The sequence below is a fragment of the Hyla sarda genome, chromosome 3 (genome assembly GCF_029499605.1).
Source record: "Hyla sarda isolate aHylSar1 chromosome 3, aHylSar1.hap1, whole genome shotgun sequence".
In the NCBI taxonomy this organism is placed as follows: domain Eukaryota; kingdom Metazoa; phylum Chordata; class Amphibia; order Anura; family Hylidae; genus Hyla; species Hyla sarda.
The window spans coordinates 412025673-412045632 of NC_079191.1; the positions used below are offsets into that span (position 1 = coordinate 412025673).

The 19960-nt window shown below is 42.4% G+C and overlaps 1 protein-coding gene across 3 annotated transcripts in view; it reads left to right on the forward strand.

Annotated features, from left to right (window-relative positions):
• Positions 1–19960, forward strand: part of SYT14 (synaptotagmin 14) — a 180257-nt gene that overhangs the window by 51826 nt on the left and 108471 nt on the right. For 2 of the 3 annotated variants that reach the window (XM_056568202.1, XM_056568203.1), the window contains exons 1-3: positions 7194–7331; positions 12740–13879; positions 15016–15210. In XM_056568202.1, coding sequence (XP_056424177.1) covers positions 12892–13879; positions 15016–15210 — 1183 coding nt within the window. In that variant the 5' untranslated portion in view covers positions 7194–7331; positions 12740–12891. Of the gene's footprint in view, positions 1–7181; positions 7332–12739; positions 13880–15015; positions 15211–19960 lie in introns of those variants that run through there. The other variant, XM_056568204.1, reaches the window with a different exon arrangement.

A 19960-nucleotide genomic window follows, 5' to 3' on the forward strand; every position in this document is an offset into this window, starting at 1 on the left:
CTTACCGTGTTTCTCAGAAAATAAGACCGGGTCTTATATAAATTTTTGTCACAAAAAACACACTAGGGCTTATTTTCAGGGTAGGGCTTATTCATGGGGGGCTGCAGGAGTGTGGAAGATGGGGGCTTTGGGAGTGTGGAGGATGGGGGCTGTAGCAGTGTGGAGGATGGGGGGCTGTGCGAGTGTGGAGGATGGGGGGCTGTGGGAGTGTGGAGGATGGGGCTGTGGGAGGATGGGGGGCTGTAGCAGTGTCGAGGATGCCGCACCACCCATCTTCCACACTGCTATAGCCCCCCATCCTCCACACTGCTATACAGCCCCCCATCCTTCCACAGCCCCCATCCTGCACACTCCCGCAGCCCCCCCATCCTCCACACTCCTGCAGCCCACCATCCTCCACGCTGCTACATTACTGGCGGCCGTGGTCCGGATCTGGACCGCAGTCCACCAGTTGAGTCCCCCTGGCGCTAGGTCTTATTTTCAGCTTATATTGCAGCCCACCCCGATAATCCAGCTAGGGCTTATTTTCAGGGTAGGATGTATTTTTGGGGAAACAGGGTATGTCACTGTAATATATTACATTTATTTTCAAGAAATCTGCAAAGATTTCTAACAAAGTTTTCACTTTGTCTTTATGGGGTACTGAGTGCAGAAGGATGGGGGGACTTGATTTTTTTTTATTTTAGCACAAGGAGCAACATAGAAAAATGTCAACAAAGTGAAAGGTTCTGAAAACATTCCAAGTGCATTGTATGTTCATTTATTAGACAACTGAAAATAGGGTTGTCTGATGATTCCACACCATAAGTCATTTATATCTTTAAAGGGGTTGTCCTATACATTTATATTTCTTATTAAAGGTGCAGTCACACCACATTTTGGGGGATATGACAGCCAGTGGGAGAATTTAAAAACCGTCCACTGCCGTATCCCTGCCGGACTAACGCTGCACCCCATTCATTTGAATGAGCCGGACAGAGTTTATTTTTTAACTGTATCAGTTTTATTGGCCTAACAGTAATGAGATATAGATATAAATTGCTGTTATTGTTTCATCAAAGAGGAATCTACATATATACACAGTGGTACCATGGGGGCTTTCCTGGTGGCTGCAAAGGCACTATGAGCATATTTGCCAAAATTTTAATTTTCTGGCTGAAGCCACCGTCAGTGACTTTTTTGGCAGAATTTACATTAACCCCCCACCTCTTTTGTGGCTAAATTTCTAGGATTTCCCCACCAAAACCGGGGCTGTTGGCGAGTATGTAATAGAGAGTGGACCTTAAGATTAGTCCTCCAGTTCCTCGTTATGGACATTCTGCCACCATTCTGTCCTACAAGGAAGTTTTGCTATTAACATTTCAATAACATGGCCGTCAACCGAAAGGACAGGGTCCTGCATACCTCATTATCAATCTTGCATCTAAATCTATCTTTAAAGGGGTATTCTGTGATTGTTTTCTCGTTTGACTATGCTACAGGGGATGTAAAGTTAGTTTAGTTGACAATATAGTGTCTGTACCGGTGTTTGATGGCTGGTCAAGCAATTCTTGTATGTATTTTTCCCCGGTGTTCATTTTTTTTAGTAGCATACAAAATGACTGTTGTCTCAGCTTTTTCCAGGTTGCAGTGCGGCCCGAGACACTACATCACTAGTCAGGTGTTCAATGGGAGCCTGTCTGCTTCAGTGAGTGGAGCGACCCCTGGGTGGGAGGGACATCATTCTCCACAGGGCTGTAGGGAATTGTAGTTTCAAGCACAGCACAGCATTGAAGAGAGCTAAGCTGTGCTGCAGTTGGTGGGTTGACTGATGTGTGGGAGGGAAAAAAGTGACCTCACACTTGCAAACAAGGGATCCAGGGACTTGTAGTTGGATGGAGGGAACTCCAACAGGAAATAGCCGTTTCGCTAAAAGAAAGCAGCGTTATGGTAATATCACAACATAGCCATTAAAGGGGTACTCTGCCCCTAGACATCTTATCCCCTATCCAAAGGATAGGGGATAAGATGTCAGATCGCCAGGTTCCCGCCGGGTTCCCGCAGCGTGATGTCATGGCTCCGCCCCTCGTGATGTCACGGCCCGCCCCGTCAATACAAGTCTATGGGAGGGGGCGTGGCGGACGTCACGCCCCCTGCCATAGACTTGCGTTAAGGGGATAGGCCGTGATGTCACGAGGGGCGGAGCCATGACATCACGCTGCTCTGTCCCCTGTATCGCCCGTCATTACGCACAAAGCGAACTCGCTCTGCGCAGTAATGCTAGCGGGGTGCTGCAGCAGCGAACCCCGGGGTCCCCAGCATCCTTTAGGGGATAGGGGATAATATGCCAGGTGCGGAGTACCCCTTTAAGCCCCAAGACAAGCACGGATTCTTCCATTACTGTCTGGCAAGTAAGTACTAAAGTCACCTTATGGTGGATAACCCCTTTAAGAAAGGGACAAGAAAGCACATGCCCTTCCATTCTCATATAGAGCTGAATGGCAACTGGATTAAAGAAAAATAATTTGGGGCCCCTATAGGGGCCCCAAATTATTTTTCTTTAATCCATTTGCCATTCAGGTGCAAATCTACACCCCGTGTTAGTTTATCTCACCTATCCCTAGTTCCCCCAGGCACATTTCCATACATAGGAATGACATTAGCACTATGCGATTTGTTTGCACTTTGTTCTATAGGTCTAGCGTCTTCTTAAGAATCCATATAACCCCCCAGTAATTCAACCAATTCCTGGCCAGGACGGGCATCAGATCATATTATTCAAAAACATTTTTCTAATGCAAATGCTAAGATTAGATTTTGCAAGGATGGATCCTCCTATCGACCGGACAATATACTACAGTATACATTTTTTTTACTAGCTTACTTTACACCCCATATTACAGCTGCAAAGTATACAAAGCCGCGAAGGTAAACTGCTAAAAAAAAACAAAAAAAATACGGCATAAGACAATGAGGAGTCGGCTGCATGTAACGTTCCCCCGGCTTCTCACGTGACTCCCTTATTTGTACATCAGTCAGATAGGATTGCAGCAATGAAATCAATAATTAAAGCTTCAGTGACATATAGGCATCTAGCCATATGGTCACAAAGGAGGCGAAGAACGTTGCCCGGTAGCCACCGCGGTCTTAGAATGCTATTTGGGATCGCAGCTATTGCCTTTGGGATACTTTTAGATCATAGTTCTTGGTATACGAGAAGCTGATGGTCCTGCGTTGTATCATCAGGGCTGTGAAACATGCAGGTAAGCGGCAGCTGCACCTCTCGAATGAAACTTTCCGTATTCAGTTGCTTATACAGGTGGCCTGTCATCCTATCATTCAGCAATCTGTGTGTGTGTGCTGGGTGGGAATTTAACCCTATATGCTAGTGCGGAAAGTGTCGTAGTTTATTTTTAGGTGAAATTTGGTCATTACATATCGGTCGAGATAATGGAAAGACGGCTCGTCCCAGTATTGGTTTACTGTCCTTTATTACAACTCTTATTTTGGTTGGTTCACCCCCTCCCTTGCTTATTTCTGCTTTTGCGCTTATAGGAAAGATTTTCATGACTCATGTTTAGCAGAAGGGATAAAATGGGGCAGGGTCTACTACTCCGTCGGCCCATAGCAGCCGCCTCGACTGCCTCTATGTTACATGTTTAATGACAGTAATTGGGTACTAAATAATAAAGCAGTTGTGCTAGTTTTGAGTTGATCCTGCTGTAGTTACACGGCATAATTGTTAGGGTAAGTTTACACATTGCAGATTTGTTTTTGCAAATTCAGTTTATAAGGGCTGTAAACCATGGTGGATCTGCAGAATATTGGGCATGTACTGTAACTCATGCAGATTTTACTATGGAATTGCTCCAGGTTTTCTGTTATGTGTGAACACAACCTTAGTTATGGAATCGGTCTAGGTCAGACTTGATTATTTTGGTATCTTAAGAAAATATCACGGATATGTCATGAATGGAGGGGGCGGGGCGAGACGTCACAAGGGAGCGTGGCATGGCGTCACATCTCCAGTCCTGGACACAAAGTTGTAGTTTTTTTTCAACCTTATGAACTATAGGGGGCATTTATCATTGTCTTTAGAGCTTTGTTTTGTGTAGATTTGTCTCACAGTTGGCACAGCGCTGCACCTCAGGCTATTTTTTGCTTGACTCTTTGGTTTACACTTTTTTTTTTTTTAAGTGTGTACAGGCCAGATGTTTATGTTAGTCTTATGCAGTGATAATAAATGTATCTACTGCGAAATAAGTAGTAAAAACCACCAAAAGTCACAAAACTAAACCAGCCCAGACTTAGCTTAGCTTTAACGGATAACATAACACATACGGTACAAATTGGTTTCATTTGCAAAAGGATATGGATATATATATATATATATATATATATATATACATATATATATATATATATACTGTATATATATATATATATATATATATACACATTTTTTTTTTCTTCCTACAAGCATTACCAAATGAAATATAACATTGTTAACCCTGCCGAAACAGTAGTCCTCTCTTTAGAAGCCGGTTCTACATGTGCTGCCACATAGTAGAATCGCTCTGCAATTATCACAAATGGTTTTTTAGGACACCTTTTATCTGCCAAGCTATCTATTCAAATATATAATTGCATTTAATGGTAGAGTATGTCATAAAACACAGGTGATAAAATGATAGCATTCAAGAAATCTGCCTTAATGTGCCTTCATTTACACCACCGCATTAAATGTTTTTTCTTAGAACGCACTTAAAGTGTACCTCTCATCAAAAGTTTTTTTTTTTCATATTTTATAGTTTAATATATATATAGATTAAGTTTGTAATTGGATTCTATAAAAAAAACATTTTTTCCTTTCATGATTTTTTTTACTTTTGAAATTTTGGCCACTAGAGGTATCCCTAGGAGTCCCTGTTTCAGTGATTCTGTACTCACGCCGGCCTGGCTGCTGAGTTCGAAATCGCATATTAAGCGACAGACTGGAGCGAGCGCCGTGCGCAAATCCCTGCAGGGCATGGCAGCTCAGTCCTCCGACATTCCTCCTCTCTGTATGGCATGTGTATAGCCAAACAGAGAGGAGGAGACTCAGAGGCTGCCGTCCCTGCCCTGTACTCAGCCTGTATGCGCGCTCCCGAGAGGGAGCGCAGCATACAGGAAGAAGGGCGAAGTCGGCCCTGGCAGGCATCAGATGACGTTGCGGCTGCCGGGCCACGCCCACTTCCTGCCCTCGTACACAGCTCCAAACTGAGCTACCGAAGATAGATGTAAATAGAGATAGAGTCAGGGACAGATGGGGAGGGGGATTAGGGAAAGTTTAGTTGATGATAGGTACTCTTTAAAGCTGTAAAATAGTTCCACTCATTCTCAAAGTCAAGCTGAGGACCTGGACTGAAATATAGACTAGGGGGGAGAATTATCAAAACCTATCCAGAGGAAAAGTTGCCCAGTTGCCTACAGCAACCAATCAGATCGCTTCTTTCATTTTTCAGAGGCCTTTTCAAAAATGAAAGAAGCGATCTGATTGGTTGTAATGGGCAACTCAGCAACTTTTCCTCTGGACAGGTTTTGATAAATCTCCAGATTAATTTATAAATTGTTCAATGAGGTTGCAGTGGGGGCTTTGTGCAGCCTTTCTAGTTATTTCACATCAGACCCACCCAACCGTACCTTTATGGACCTTGCTTTGTGCACTGGGGCAGAGCCCTGCGAGGAACGGGAGCCCCTTTAACATTGCACTATACAGTGGTGCTCCCAACAAACTACTGTGCATGGAAACATTTCGAGGTAGCTATGGGTCCCTGGACAGCTGAATCCCCACGATCAAGTGGTTGGTGCCTGAAAATAATGCCTAAAATTCTACAATTATCCTTGCAAAAAAATAAAAATATGTATATATATTGTACAGCTCCATAACAAAAAACTTAAATTAATCATGGGGTAGTGTTGGCCCAAAATGGCTTGATCCTTATGGCCAGCTTCATTGACAGCCTTATTGTTGTATCCTAATTACAAGTCCCAACCTGACTGTAGATCTGATCTGGCAGCTGTCAGTTTGAATCTTTAGAAACGCTGTAAAACGAACTCAAAGAGGCTTCTGTAATACGCCTGTGTAAAACCCGCCTAAGAGGTTAAAGGGGTACTCCGTTGGAAACATCTTATCCCCTATCCTTCGGATAGGGGATAAGATGTTTCCAGCCGAGTACCCCTTTAAAGGGGTACTCCCCTGGAAAACTTTTTTTTTTTTAAATCAACTAATGTCAGAAAGTTTAACAGATTTGTAAATTACTTCTATTAAAAAATCTTAATCCTTCCAGTACTTTTTAGGGGCTGTATACTACAGAAGAAATGCTTTTGTTTTTGGATTTCTCTTCTGTCACGAGCACAGTGCTCTCTGCTGACCCCTTCTGTCCATTTTAGGAACTGTCCAGAGCAGCATATGTTTGCTATGGGGATTTTCTCCTGCTCTGGACAGTTCCTAAAATGGACAGCAGAGGTCAGCAGAGAACACTGTGGTCGTGACAGAAGAGAAATCCAAAAAGAAAAGCATTTCCTCTCTAGTATAAAGCCCCTAAAAAGTATTGGAAGGATTAAGATTTTTTAATAGGCGTAATTTACAAATCTGTTTAACTTTCTGGCACCAGTTGATTTAAAGGACATCTGCAGCGTTACAAACACTTATCCCCTATCCTCAACATAGGGGATAAGTGTTTGATCGCGGGGGGTCCGAACGCTGGGGCCCCCGGCGATCTCCTGTACGGGGCCGCGGCTCTCCCGTGCAGGGGGCGTGCCAGCCGCAGCATGACGTTGCGGCCGGCACACCTCCATACATCTCTATGGGAGAGGCGGGGAGGCAGCATTCGTGCCTCCCCGCATCCCCCATAGAACTGTATGGGGACGGGGAGGAGACAGGGCGTCACAGTCGACCTCTAGGTCGACGCTACGTCACCATGATCGCTTATGGCGGCGCCCCATTAGGGAGATCGGGGGGGGGGGGGGTCCCAGCGGTCGGACCCCCCACGATCAAACACTTATCCCCTATCCTGTGGATAAGTGTAATGCCGCTGCAGTTGTCCTTTAAAAAAAAAAAATAATAATAATAGTAATTTCCACAGGAGTACCCTTTTAAGAACTCCTACCTCCCTACTGATGTTCTGCACCTGATTATTTGCTTCTGTCTCTTCTTTTAGTGTCTCCAGAAGCTTTGGGATTTCTTTCAGCAGTTGGTGTCTCCATCGTTCTCCTCCTCTTACTTTTTTTCTACATCAATAAGAAGATGTGTGTTGGCAAAACTGGAGGGTTCCACCACGGAGGCTCAGAGTTTGGTGGTAAGAATCAAGGTAAATCCCAGTTGTTAAATTCACAAATTTCTAGGAGGAATAAAAGAGAAAGGGCACAATATAATCGTTCCTTGTTTGTTATGCCTTGCTAATGTATGTTAGGAAGGAGTAGAGGAAAATGGAAAGGAGCATGACTGCAGGATGAGAAGCCAGGGATATATCGCCATTTTAATCCTGTTGGGCTGGAGACAGTAGGCAGTAATATATTGAGATATATATATATATATATATATATATATATATATATATTCTGTTGCTTACTTTTTCCGTCTTTTCCGTCATAACAGGTTCTTCCAGCAGAATTGCCAAACATCTTAGGCTCCTCCCATTCCCAAAACCCTCAACACCTCTATACAAACACTCCATCCATAGTGCCCCAAATGGTGCACCCCCCCTAACTTTAGGCAGACAGTCAGACCACCCTCCCATTAGACAGACCTCTCTTCCACATTAGGCAGATGGACAACCCCAATGCACCCCACAAACATTAGGCAGAACCCCCATCTCTACAGACATTAGGCACATCTACCCCCCACCCTCCCTTCCTCTCCTAAAAATGCTGCTTGCATCAAAAGAAAAGACAAATGTGTGATGACGTCATCACACTGGCTGCATTGTAACATTGGTGTATGCTCATGGCCTTTTGCAGGTCGCAGGCTCGGCCCTGCCGCCCTATAGGTTACTAATGCATGAATGTCCTGAAGATGCACATGTAGTTTAATGATCCCTGGCATATGTCCTAAATCCCAGGTGGGGTGATCCCTGTTGGTTGTGACCCCCCCCCCCCCCCTCCCTTTAGGTCCTTCAGGGAACAGATTGCTTCCTGCTCTACAATAGTTTTAAACTTCATATGTGACCTCAAAGTTAAAAGCCATGCTGTTGCCTGTGGGCCCCATAAGCAGTGGGCACGGTGTAGGTGCACCAGTTGCATCTATTATTAAGATAACCCTGCCCTACCTCTAGGACAGAGGATAACTAGCTGATCAATAGGGGCCTGATCATTGGGCAATGGTCAGAAGCTTCATACAGAATAAATAGAGCACTGGCTATACATGCACGCTGCACTTCACAATTTTCCTGCTTTCATGGATTGGTGGGGGTCCTCCATTGATCTCCTAGCTATTTCTTATTCTGTTCATAGGAGATAACTTTGTGAAATGAGAATACCCCATTAGGGTAGGGTCACACATAGCACATACACAGCATATTTCACACTGCAAGATCTCTGCCAGGCAGCGGGAAATACACTGGGCATTTTGCTATGAGCAGATACAAAGGGCTTCTTTGACGCACCCCTGTGTGTGCCACATTGTTCCAATGTGGCTGTGACATGCTCGGCCCGCCTCCAAACCTTACTGCACACACAGGGCTGCGTCGAAAAAGCCCTTTGTATCTGATCATAGCAAAATGCCCAGTGTATTTCCTGCTGCCCGGCGGATTTCTCTCAGCGTGAAATACGCTGCGCATGTGATATGTGTGACCCTACCCTTAAAGAGTACCCCCTCATGATCTTGTTACATTTTATAATTTAAAATTTCACTGCTCCTGTCACGATAAACCACCCCTGCCTTTATTTTTATTATTTGTTACTTTTCTACCTTGATATTGTTCTGTATTTTCTGCTCAGTCTCAGTCAGATTCACAGACTGGGAAGGGGCGTTCCCCAGCAGGCGTGACATCATCTGAAGCCATACAGGGGAGAACTTCCTTCCTCACTCTGCTACACACAGTCCAGAGCAGTACAGTGTGAGATGAGCTGTGATTGGCTAAGGCTGCACACACCCCCTTCAGCACAACAGACTGCATTTCCTGATTTTGGACTTCTGCCAGGCCAGCAGGAGTCCAAAGTCTGTGCAGAAGATGGGGGAAAATGTGCTCTGGACAAGTAGGGAGACACCTAGTGGCAGCTTTTTTAAACACAAATAAAACATAGAAAACTTTGTTTGTTTTTTAGTACAGTAGAAAGATTTTTTATTTACCATAAGTGCAATAGCAAAAATTAGAGTGCCCATATTTTCTGACATATTTTGTTTTTCCCCCATATAGTGCCACACCTTCTATAGGCTTTTCCTGGTATTGCAGCTATATCTGGAAGGGGAAAAAAAAAAAAACAGACCCATTTTTCCCAGTCTGACTTCTTTCATAGGACTTAATAATGTAGGAAAACGCAGGGTGAAACGAAAAAGAATGTTGTCATATTAAAAACAATAGCACCCAGTGGCCTATACATAGCAGCCGGCATTATTAACAATACCTACAAATCGTCTCAGTATCCATTTCAGAACGTGAATAAAAATACTCCGATTTTTCCATCCATACAATAATGCATAGCTGTGATTGGCACCGTCATTAAGAATGTCACTTAGTTATGCTAAGTCGTAGCGCGGCAATGACAAAAGAACAAGCGCATTTTCCTTCTTGGTAAGTCATTCATCAGAGGACAATGTAACATAATTCTAGAGCATGCTTTTTTCGGTAAAAAGTAGAAGAATATTAAGTGCTAAAATTATAACATGCTCATTGAAACAAAGTTGTTCACTGTAAAACACCCTGGGACTGGAGTCGGCTGATTTTATTTGTTGCTTTGAAAAGCTCATGATTCTATTCCTATGGGAATGGAAAGAAAAAAAATCATAGTGATTTTTGACCCTATGGGGCCCCAGAAGTGACTTTTCTCAATTGTCATTAACCTTCCCTAGGTAAGGCAGCATTCACACTGTATATTCTCCTTAAAAAAACACCATATTTAATGTCATTGGGGGTACACAGTGCCGGATTCCCCCCACCGGTTTGCTAAATTGAAGCCAAAATGAAATGCTTAAATATTTATGGGGTAATGCCCACCACTATTCTTGTGCTATCACACCTTTCATTTGGATTGGGAGATTGTTTTGTTAATCAGTTTTCCAAACAGGGTGTCTCCGGCTGTTGCAAAACTACAACTCCCAGCATGGCCGGACAGCCTTCGGCTGTCCGGGCATGCTGGGAGTTGTAGTTTTTCTAACAGCCGTAAGCGCACTGCATGTGAAACACTGATTTACACAACTATCGCCCAACCGGACAGGAAAAAAAAAAATTTCTATATGTTACTCACTAGGTCATGCAGATTTTTTTTTTTATGTGTCAAGCATAAGTATTTGGCGCACTGATCCCTCTGTTCTGCTGCTCACTCATTCTGACATCCACTGCTCAGGAATTGGCATTTCTGAGACAAGCACTGAGCTCGCCCTCACTCACCATGCATTCACTTCCTCACTGAGTCTGCTGTGCTGCCCTTGGTCTCTTCATCCAGTCACTGCAGGCTACTCTGTAATCCCCTCCTCTCTGTTTTCATGCTGCAGTCTGATAGGACAGGAGTGAGCACAGAGGAGTTCTAGTCCCGCCCTCAATTACTGGACTTTGTCCCAGCCTGTGCTTCAGCTGAGACAAAGATGCTCCTGCAGCCAGAGAGGATTATGTTCTGGATGTTATGGGGACCCCTAGTGGTCTTTTTTTTTTTAATAAGCCATGATTTCTATAAAAAGGAGATACTTTTTTTTATGAAGTATATTAGAAAGGTTACTGTTTTGCCAAAATGTACAACATATGAAAAGTTTTTGATTTTGACAGTGCCCATTTAAAGAGGTTTTTCTTTCAGCCATCTCGGCTGTTTTCCATCCATCTACGGTCACTGCAAACAGATCGGGTGGCTGGGAAGCCATCTTTTAGGCACATGGAAAAACCACTGTAATGGGGCTCTCCACTTTTAACAAACTCTACTGGTTGGATGTTTAACTGTTTCTAAACTTTCATTCAACTCCTGACATGTCATAGAGACAGCTTTGATCCATAGGGGTCCGACTGCTGAGACCCCCACTGATCGCTAAACCGAAGGGCCAGAAGCACTCCCTTAGGGGCTGTGTCCCTTTGCTTATTCTGTAAGCCGAGCATGTGGTGTCTGGATGCAGAGATGGTCTATGAGACTTTCACTCAATCTGTACACTCTGTACTTGACTTTCCAATTAAAGCCAAGCAGCAACAATTCTGCTCCTTAATTCTAGCAATCAGTGGGGGTCTTAGCAACCAGACACCTACCGATCAAAAGTTAGGACATGTCAGAAGTTGTATAGAAGCTTAGATACATTTTAATTTCTTTGAAGCACCCCCACATGTGGAATAAAGTATTACACAGTGCCCATTCTCTTCAATGGATTGTCTTCATAACACAGGACAGGGCAGGACCTCCAGAGCAAGAGATTCCCTTAACTCTGACCAAGAGATGAGGATCCCGAACAAAGAACCCCTCTCCTTTTTAGAAATTTCTAATATGGTATATAAAACGGGTTCTTCCCTTGATGGTGCCCGTACTCTTTAGATAACCCCCTGACTGTCATGTTCTCTGTATGAGGAAAAGGGAATGAACCACTGCGACAGCTGATTTTTCCCATGGGAAAAAAGGATCAAGCCTAATGAAATCCAACATGCCTGGTCCTTCTTTTTGACCCCAATACACATTAGATAGCAAGTCCTGCTGAGATCATTGGGTTTAGCAGACATTTACCTAATGTGTATGGGCATCTTTAAACAGGTAATCCTATGATAGACAAGGGTATCCCTTGTATGCCAATGTTATACAGAGCAGTGGATGGAAAATTCTCTATTACTTAGCATTTTTTCTATATTTAAAGTAGTCATGATAGCTGTTGGCCAAATATTTGTTCAGCTGACAGCTATCACTTCCAATATACCTAATACACATAAACACTCCAACTCCTCTCACGGGCTTATCTGCCAGAGAACAAACGGACCAGGGAGTCAAGATTTAACATTCTCGATTCTTCTCTACCCCGATATTAAAGGGGAAATCCAATACACAACATCGTTTTCCCTTATCCAGGGGATAAGTGTCTGATCGTGGGACCACCCCCTGATCTCCTGCCTGGTGACCCAGGTCTCCCCATGCACTGTGCTCCCCATGTATCTCTATGGGAGAGCCAGAGATATATATGAGCTCTGTATCTCCGGCTCTCCCATAGAGATACATGGAGGGGAAGTGTTGACCAAGGCCGCTCAGAACAACACAAGAGCCGGCTTTCTGACAAACACCGGTTGCCGGGCAAGAGAATTCCCAATCGGACACTTATTCCCCTATTCTTTGGATAAGGGATAACATGTTGTGTACCGGAGTTCCTCTTTTAGTTGAGGGAATAGTTGGTCAGCCACCCTGGAATTAGCAGTTGTGGCTGACTTTTTTCTTGTCAATTAAATTTAGTAGTTGCACTGAGAAAAATATTTTGATTAAATATTTAAAAAAAAATGGTATTTACTTAATTTCACATGTTTTCAAAGTCTTTTAGACACATAAACTGCAACGTGTGAAAATGTAGCTCAAATGTAGACAGTCTAACCTAGTATCACTCTTACCACAGATACCATTATTTACCCTCTTCACCACCATATGAATGATCAATAGACAACTGGCTTACAGCAAAACACTGGGAAGGATAATTTTTGTTGCTAAATTGGAAGGACTTTTTTTCATACATTTCTGGACACAATATATAAATATTAGCCACTGGTCATGGCATTCTTCAGGAGCTTCCAGCATAACATTAGTCTTCCATCCATGTCTTCTATTGTGGACACATTGAGTAGTGCCGTGGATGGTATTGCCAGTGCTGTCGAAGAGGTGAGTTATACCGTGGCAGACTCTGTTACAGAGCAGGTTACTAGTATGATCCATGTACTTCGTACAGACGAGGAGGAAAATCAAATGAAGGGAGCAAATAATAAAGAAGAGAGTCAAATACCTCAAGATAACCCAAATTATTGCTATGAAAGTAATACAGATGTTGTACCTGATGATACAAATGGACATGGATCAAATCAGAATACAGTTACAACTCAACATAGATCATCAGAAAGACTTAAGAGGGAAAAGAATCGAAAAGGCGACAATGTTCATGGTAGTAGTTACAGTAGACATCATGGAGAGGCTGAATTTTTGCCTGCCAATAATGACTTCTCAACCTCCAAGAGAGGAGAATATCAACATCGTTCAAAGGAGATGGCAGAAGATGGATCTCATAGAAAAGGGAATGAAAATGGGGATTACAGTGATGGACATGGACATGGTCAAACCAATGAAGGAGCAGAAAGAAGGACAAAATCCAAAAAGACAGCTCATAAATCCAGTGATCATAGGGAAAGTGACCATGATCTCAGAGAACATACAAAGAGAAATGATGTGACAGTTCAGGGTTCAAAAACATTGAGGTCGCGATCACCTAGAAATAATCACGTATCATCTCCTCGGGGGAAGAGAGACAAGTCAATAGAGGAGAAAGCAAAGCATCGCAAACTTCCCGATATTAAACAACTTCATGGCGACCAGTCGAAGAAACAGAGGAACCAGTGTGAAGAACCCGGAGAGCATTATATCCGGGGGGATGAGAGTCCTTCTAGTAGAGTTAGTGAAAGTAGAGACCGAAGGCCCAAGGAGAAGCAACCTCGCAAGGGTAAGGAAAGAGAAGAAAACTTTTCAGAAGACAAGAAAGTGCGACACAAAGGTAAACTGTTCTCCAGCACGTCTTCACGTGCAACAACTCCTAACTGCTGTCCTGCAACTCTTCTTTCCCAGATTCTATCACCTTCTGACACTCTGACCCTGTCTTAATTTTGGCCAACAAGATAAAGTGGGAACAGCCAATGTCTTGGAGGTTTTGCTGTATATTTTCCGGAGAATATGGTTAATATACTTCATATTTCCTATATATCTCGTAAACTGGTATGGAAATTGCTGAAACCTTCAAACTACTTCTTGGATCTCATTCAATAGGGTGCCTAAAAATTTGCTGAAATTGTGAATGATGCAAAAAAAAAATTTGCAAAAATTTTCATGATACAGTATATACTTTTGTAATGTCATCAGTAATATGGTTTTCCTTTACATACTGAGGCATCATGCTGTTTCTGATTTCTAGTTTTTCCATGCTGTAGAAAATGATATCTTCTTTGACAATTCAGTATATGGTCTAAGATTGTGTACATTTTAGTTTACTCATTTTGTACTAATTTTTTTTAATCAACTGGTGCCAGAAAGTTAAACAGATTTGTAAATTACTTCTATTTCAAAATTGTAATCCTTCCAGGACTTATCAGCTGCCGTATGCTCCACAGGAAGTTGTGTAGTTCTGTCCAGTCTGACCACAGTGCTCTCTGCTGACACCTCTGTCCATGTCAGGAACTGTCCAGAGCAGGAGAGGTTTGCTTTGGGGATTTGCTTTTACTCTGGACAGTTCCTGACATGTACAGAGGCGTCAGCAGAGAGCACTGTGGTCAGACAGAAAAGAACTCCAGAAAGAAATGCAACTTCCTCTGGAGCATAGAGCAGCTAATAAGTACTAGAAGGATTAAGATTTTTAAATAGAAGTAATTTACAAATCTGTTTAACTTTCCGGCACCAGTTGATTTAAAAAAAAAATATAGTTTTCCACCGGAGTACCCCTTTAAGCAAATAAAGCACAAGTCCCCTTAATATATATTTTGGTAAATCTATTAACCAGAACTGGTATAGAGACCGCACCAGTAATGGTGCTACTATAAACCCAAATTTCCAACACTGATTTAGGTGCCAAATAAATGATTTAGACGCTTACCCATATTAACTTTCTAGCACTATATTTATCTGTTTGTTTGTTTTTAGGCCGGGACTTCCATGGTTCATCGTCAGAAAGTGAAGATGAAGGCCTGGCTAAATACCATGAGGCCAAAAGCCGTTTACATGGCTCCCGACCCGCCTCAGACAAGCAACAGAACTACATGTGGGAAACCAGGCAGAAGTACAGCCCACTGTCTGCTGAGTACGATGGGTACAGCAGCGAGGTCTCTGCAGATGAAGGTAGGGAGTCTAATGTTATATAAACAGCTGTCGTCAGCCATATTAGCTCTTGTTGGTTTGCTTCATCTGTCACTGGGTCACCCAGTTTATTTTCCTACCATCATATCTTCAGTCTCACAGAAAAGTACTGTGACAATACCTTATTATCCCTCTCACTTTCTGGAGACAGTTGTGGGGCGTTGCGACTACACAGTGTGTGCCGCCATTTTTGGGGTGCACGCAGCAATTGTCTTGCACAGCTTTTTTTTTGTGCCTGCATTGATAGTACACATGGGGAAATAATAAAGTTCTACAATTTGAGAAACAGAATTCTGGTTTAGTCTCTTTGGAGTGTATAGAGAGGCACCTGTAGACTTACAGACACATTGTTCGGTTTTAATATGAAAGATTTATCTTTAGTATTTTTTTATATTTTATTCTTGTACTATGACATCACTTTTATTCAATATCTTTTTAATATGATGCTGTGTGACATCATCGTAGACCTATCCTAGTACTGTGACATCACTGTGTGTATTATCCCTGTACTGTGACATCACTGTGTGTATTATCCCTGTACTGACATCACTGTGTATATTATCCTAGTACTGTGACATCACTGTGTGTATTATCCCTGTACTGTGACATCACTGTGTGTATTATCCTAGTACTGTGACATCACTGTGTGTATTATCCCTGTACTGTGACATCACTGTGTATTATCCCTGTACTGTGACATCACTGTGTGTATTATCCCTGTTCTGTGACATCATCATAGACCTATCCTAGTACTGTGACATCACTGTGTGTATTATCCCTGTACTGTGACATCACTGTGTGTATTATCCCTGTACTGACATCACTGTGTATATTATCCTAGTACTGTGACATCACTGTGTGTATTATCCCTGTACTGTGACATCACTGTGTGTATTATCCTAGTACTGTGACATCACTGTGTGTATTATCCCTGTACTGTGACATCACTGTGTATTATCCCTGTACTGTGACATCACTGTGTGTATTATCCCTGTTCTGTGACATCATCATAGACCTATCCTAGTACTGTGACATCACTGTGTGTATTATCCCTGTACTGTGACATCACTGTGTGTATTATCCCTGTACTGTGACATCCCTGTGTGCATTATCCCTGTACTGTGACATCACTGTGTGTATTATCCCTGTACTGTGACATCACTGTGTGTATTATCCCTGTACTGTGACATCACTGTGTGTATTATCCCTGTACTGTGACATCACTGTGTATATTATCCCTGTACTGTGACATCACTGTGTGTATTATCCCTGTACTGTGACATCACTGTGTGTATTATCCCTGTACTGTGACATCACTGTGTATTATCCCTGTACTGTGACATCACTGTGTGTTATCCCTGTACTGTGACATCACTGTGTGTATCATCCCTGTACTGTGACATCACTGTGTATAGTATCCCTGTACTGTGACATCACTGTGTGTATTATCTCTGTACTGTGACATCACTGTGTGTATTATCCCTGTACTGTGACATCACTGTGTGTATTATCCTAGTACTGTGACGTCACTGTGTATTATCCCTGTACTGTGACATCACTGTGTATATTATCCCTGTACTATGACATCACTGTGTGTATTATCCCTGTACTGTGACATCACTGTGTGTATTATCCCTGTACTGTTACATCACTGTGTGTATTATCCCTGTACTGTGACATCACTGTGTTTATTATCCCTGTACTATGACATCACTGTGTATATTATTCCTGTACTGTGACATCACTGTGTATAGTATCCCTGTACTGTGACATCACTGTGTGTATTATCCCTGTACTGTGACATCACTGTGTGTATTATCCCTGTACTGTGACATCACTGTGTGTATTATCCTAGTACTGTGACATCACTGTGTATTATCCCTGTACTGTGACATCACTGTGTATATTATCCCTGTACTATGACATCACTGTGTGTATTATCCCTGTACTGTGACATCACTGTGTATTATCTCTGTACTGTTACATCACTGTGTGTATTATCCCTGTACTGTGACATCACTGTGTTGATTATCCCTGTACTGTGACATCACTGTGTGTATTATCCCTGTACTATGACATCACTGTGTATATTATTCCTGTACTGTGACATCACTGTGTGTATTATCTCTGTACTGTGACATCACTGTGTATATTATCTCTGTACTGTGACATCACTGTGTGTATTATCCCTGTACTGTGACATCACTGTGTTTATTATCCCTGTACTGTGACATCACTGTTTATTATCTCTGTACTGTGACATCACTGTGTGTATTATCTCTGTACTGTGACATCACTGTGTATTATCCCTGTACTGTGACATTACTGTTTATTATCCCTGTACTGTGACATCACTGTGTGTATTATCTCTGTACTGTGACATCACTGTTTATTATCCCTGTACTGTGACATCACTGTGTATTATCCCTGTACTGTAACATCACTGTGTATTATCCCTGTACTGTTACATCACTGTGTATATTATCCCTGTACTGTGACATCACTGTGTGCATTATCCCTGTACTGTGACATCACTGTGTGTATTATCTCTGTACTGTGACATCACTGTTTATTATCCCTGTACTGTGACATCTCTGTGTATTATCCCTGTACTGTAACATCACTGTGTATTATCCCTGTACTGTGACGTCACTGTGTGTATTATCCCTGTACTGTGACATCACTGTGTATATTATCCCTGTACTGTAACATCACTGTGTATTATCCCTGTACTGTGACATCACTGTGTATTATCCCTGTACTGTGACATCACTGTGTATTATCCCTGTACTGTGACATCACTGTGTATTATCCCTGTACTGTGACATTACTGTTTATTATCCCTGTACTGTGACATCACTGTGTGTATTATCCCTGTACTGTGACATTACTGTTTATTATCCCTGTACTGTGACATCACTGTGTGTATTATCCCTGTACTGTGACATTACTGTGTATTATCCCTGTACTGTGACATCACTGTGTATATTATTCCAGTGCTGTTACTTCACTTTGCTTATGGAGAGGTTTCCCCATGTATATTATGGCTGAGGTATCACATGACTGTTGAATTGTGGGTATTCTGGTAGATGTGGACGTTCCCTAACAGAGAAGGATACGTGGTTGTAAACAGGTCCTTATGTTGATAGTGAAACCTCCAGAGCCTTGACTTGATGTATACAAACATTAATAATTTATATCTGATATCAAAGGTAAACCAGCAGATTCTCCATCAAACCATAATGTATATGAACAGCAGACTCTGTATATATCCATATGTGACATCCTACGAGAGAACAGAGAGATAATGATGTGAGACTGAATGTAAGAGACTGTCACTCACAGAGGCCACAATATTTTCTTTTTCTGTGGGTTCAACATGCAAATGAGGGCTACATGATATTTCACAATTGCATTGCGATTTTAGCGAATAGCGATATATTGATAAAGCCCACCTGGGAAAATTTGCCTTTTGCTGTCCGGGTATGCTGGGAGTTGTAGTTTTGCAACAGCTGGAGGCACACTGGTTGGTAAACACTATCCTAAGTAATAATAAGGGCACAGGGGAAACATAAAAAAAAACTGATGCTCACCTAACCCCGGTCCCCGTAGGTCTGCTGCAGATTCCCTTCTCCTCTGTGTGAGAAGTGACATGGGGGAGATGTGACATGGGGAGATGGGGAATGGGGGAGATGGGACATGGGGGAGATGGGACATGGGGGATGATGTGACATGGGGGGTGATGTGACATGGGGGAGATGTGACATGGGGGAGATGGGACATCACTGTGTATTATCCCTGTACTATGACATCGCTGTGTATATTATCCCTGTACTGTGACATCACTGTGTGTATTATCCCTGTACTGTGACATCACTGTGTGTATTATCCCTGTACTGTGACATCACTGTGTGTATTATCCCTGTACTGTGACATCACTGTGTATTATCCTTGTACTGTGACATCACTGTGTATATTATCCCTGTACTGTGACATCACTGTGTTTATTATCTCTGTATTGTGACATCACTGTGTATATTATCCCTGTACTGTGACATCACTGTGTGTATTATCCCTGTTCTGTGACATCATCATAGACCTATCCTAGTACTGTGACATCACTGTGTGTATTATCCCTGTACTGTGACATCACTGTGTGTATTATCCCTGTACTGACATCACTGTGTATATTATCCTAGTACTGTGACATCACTGTGTGTATTATCCCTGTACTGTGACATCACTGTGTGTATTATCCCTGTACTGTGACATCACTGTGTATTATCCTTGTACTGTGACATCACTGTGTATATTATCCCTGTACTGTGACATCACTGTGTTTATTATCTCTGTATTGTGACATCACTGTGTATATTATCCCTGTACTGTGACATCACTGTGTGTATTATCCCTGTTCTGTGACATCATCATAGACCTATCCTAGTACTGTGACATCACTGTGTGTATTATCCCTGTACTGTGACATCACTGTGTGTATTATCCCTGTACTGACATCACTGTGTATATTATCCTAGTACTGTGACATCACTGTGTATATTATCCCTGTACTGTGACATCACTGTGTATTATCCCTGTACTGTGACATCACTGTGTATTATCCCTGTACTGTGACATCACTGTGTGTATTATCCCTGTACTGTGACATCACTGTGTGTATTATCCCTGTACTGTGACATCACTGTGTATTATCCTTGTACTGTGACATCACTGT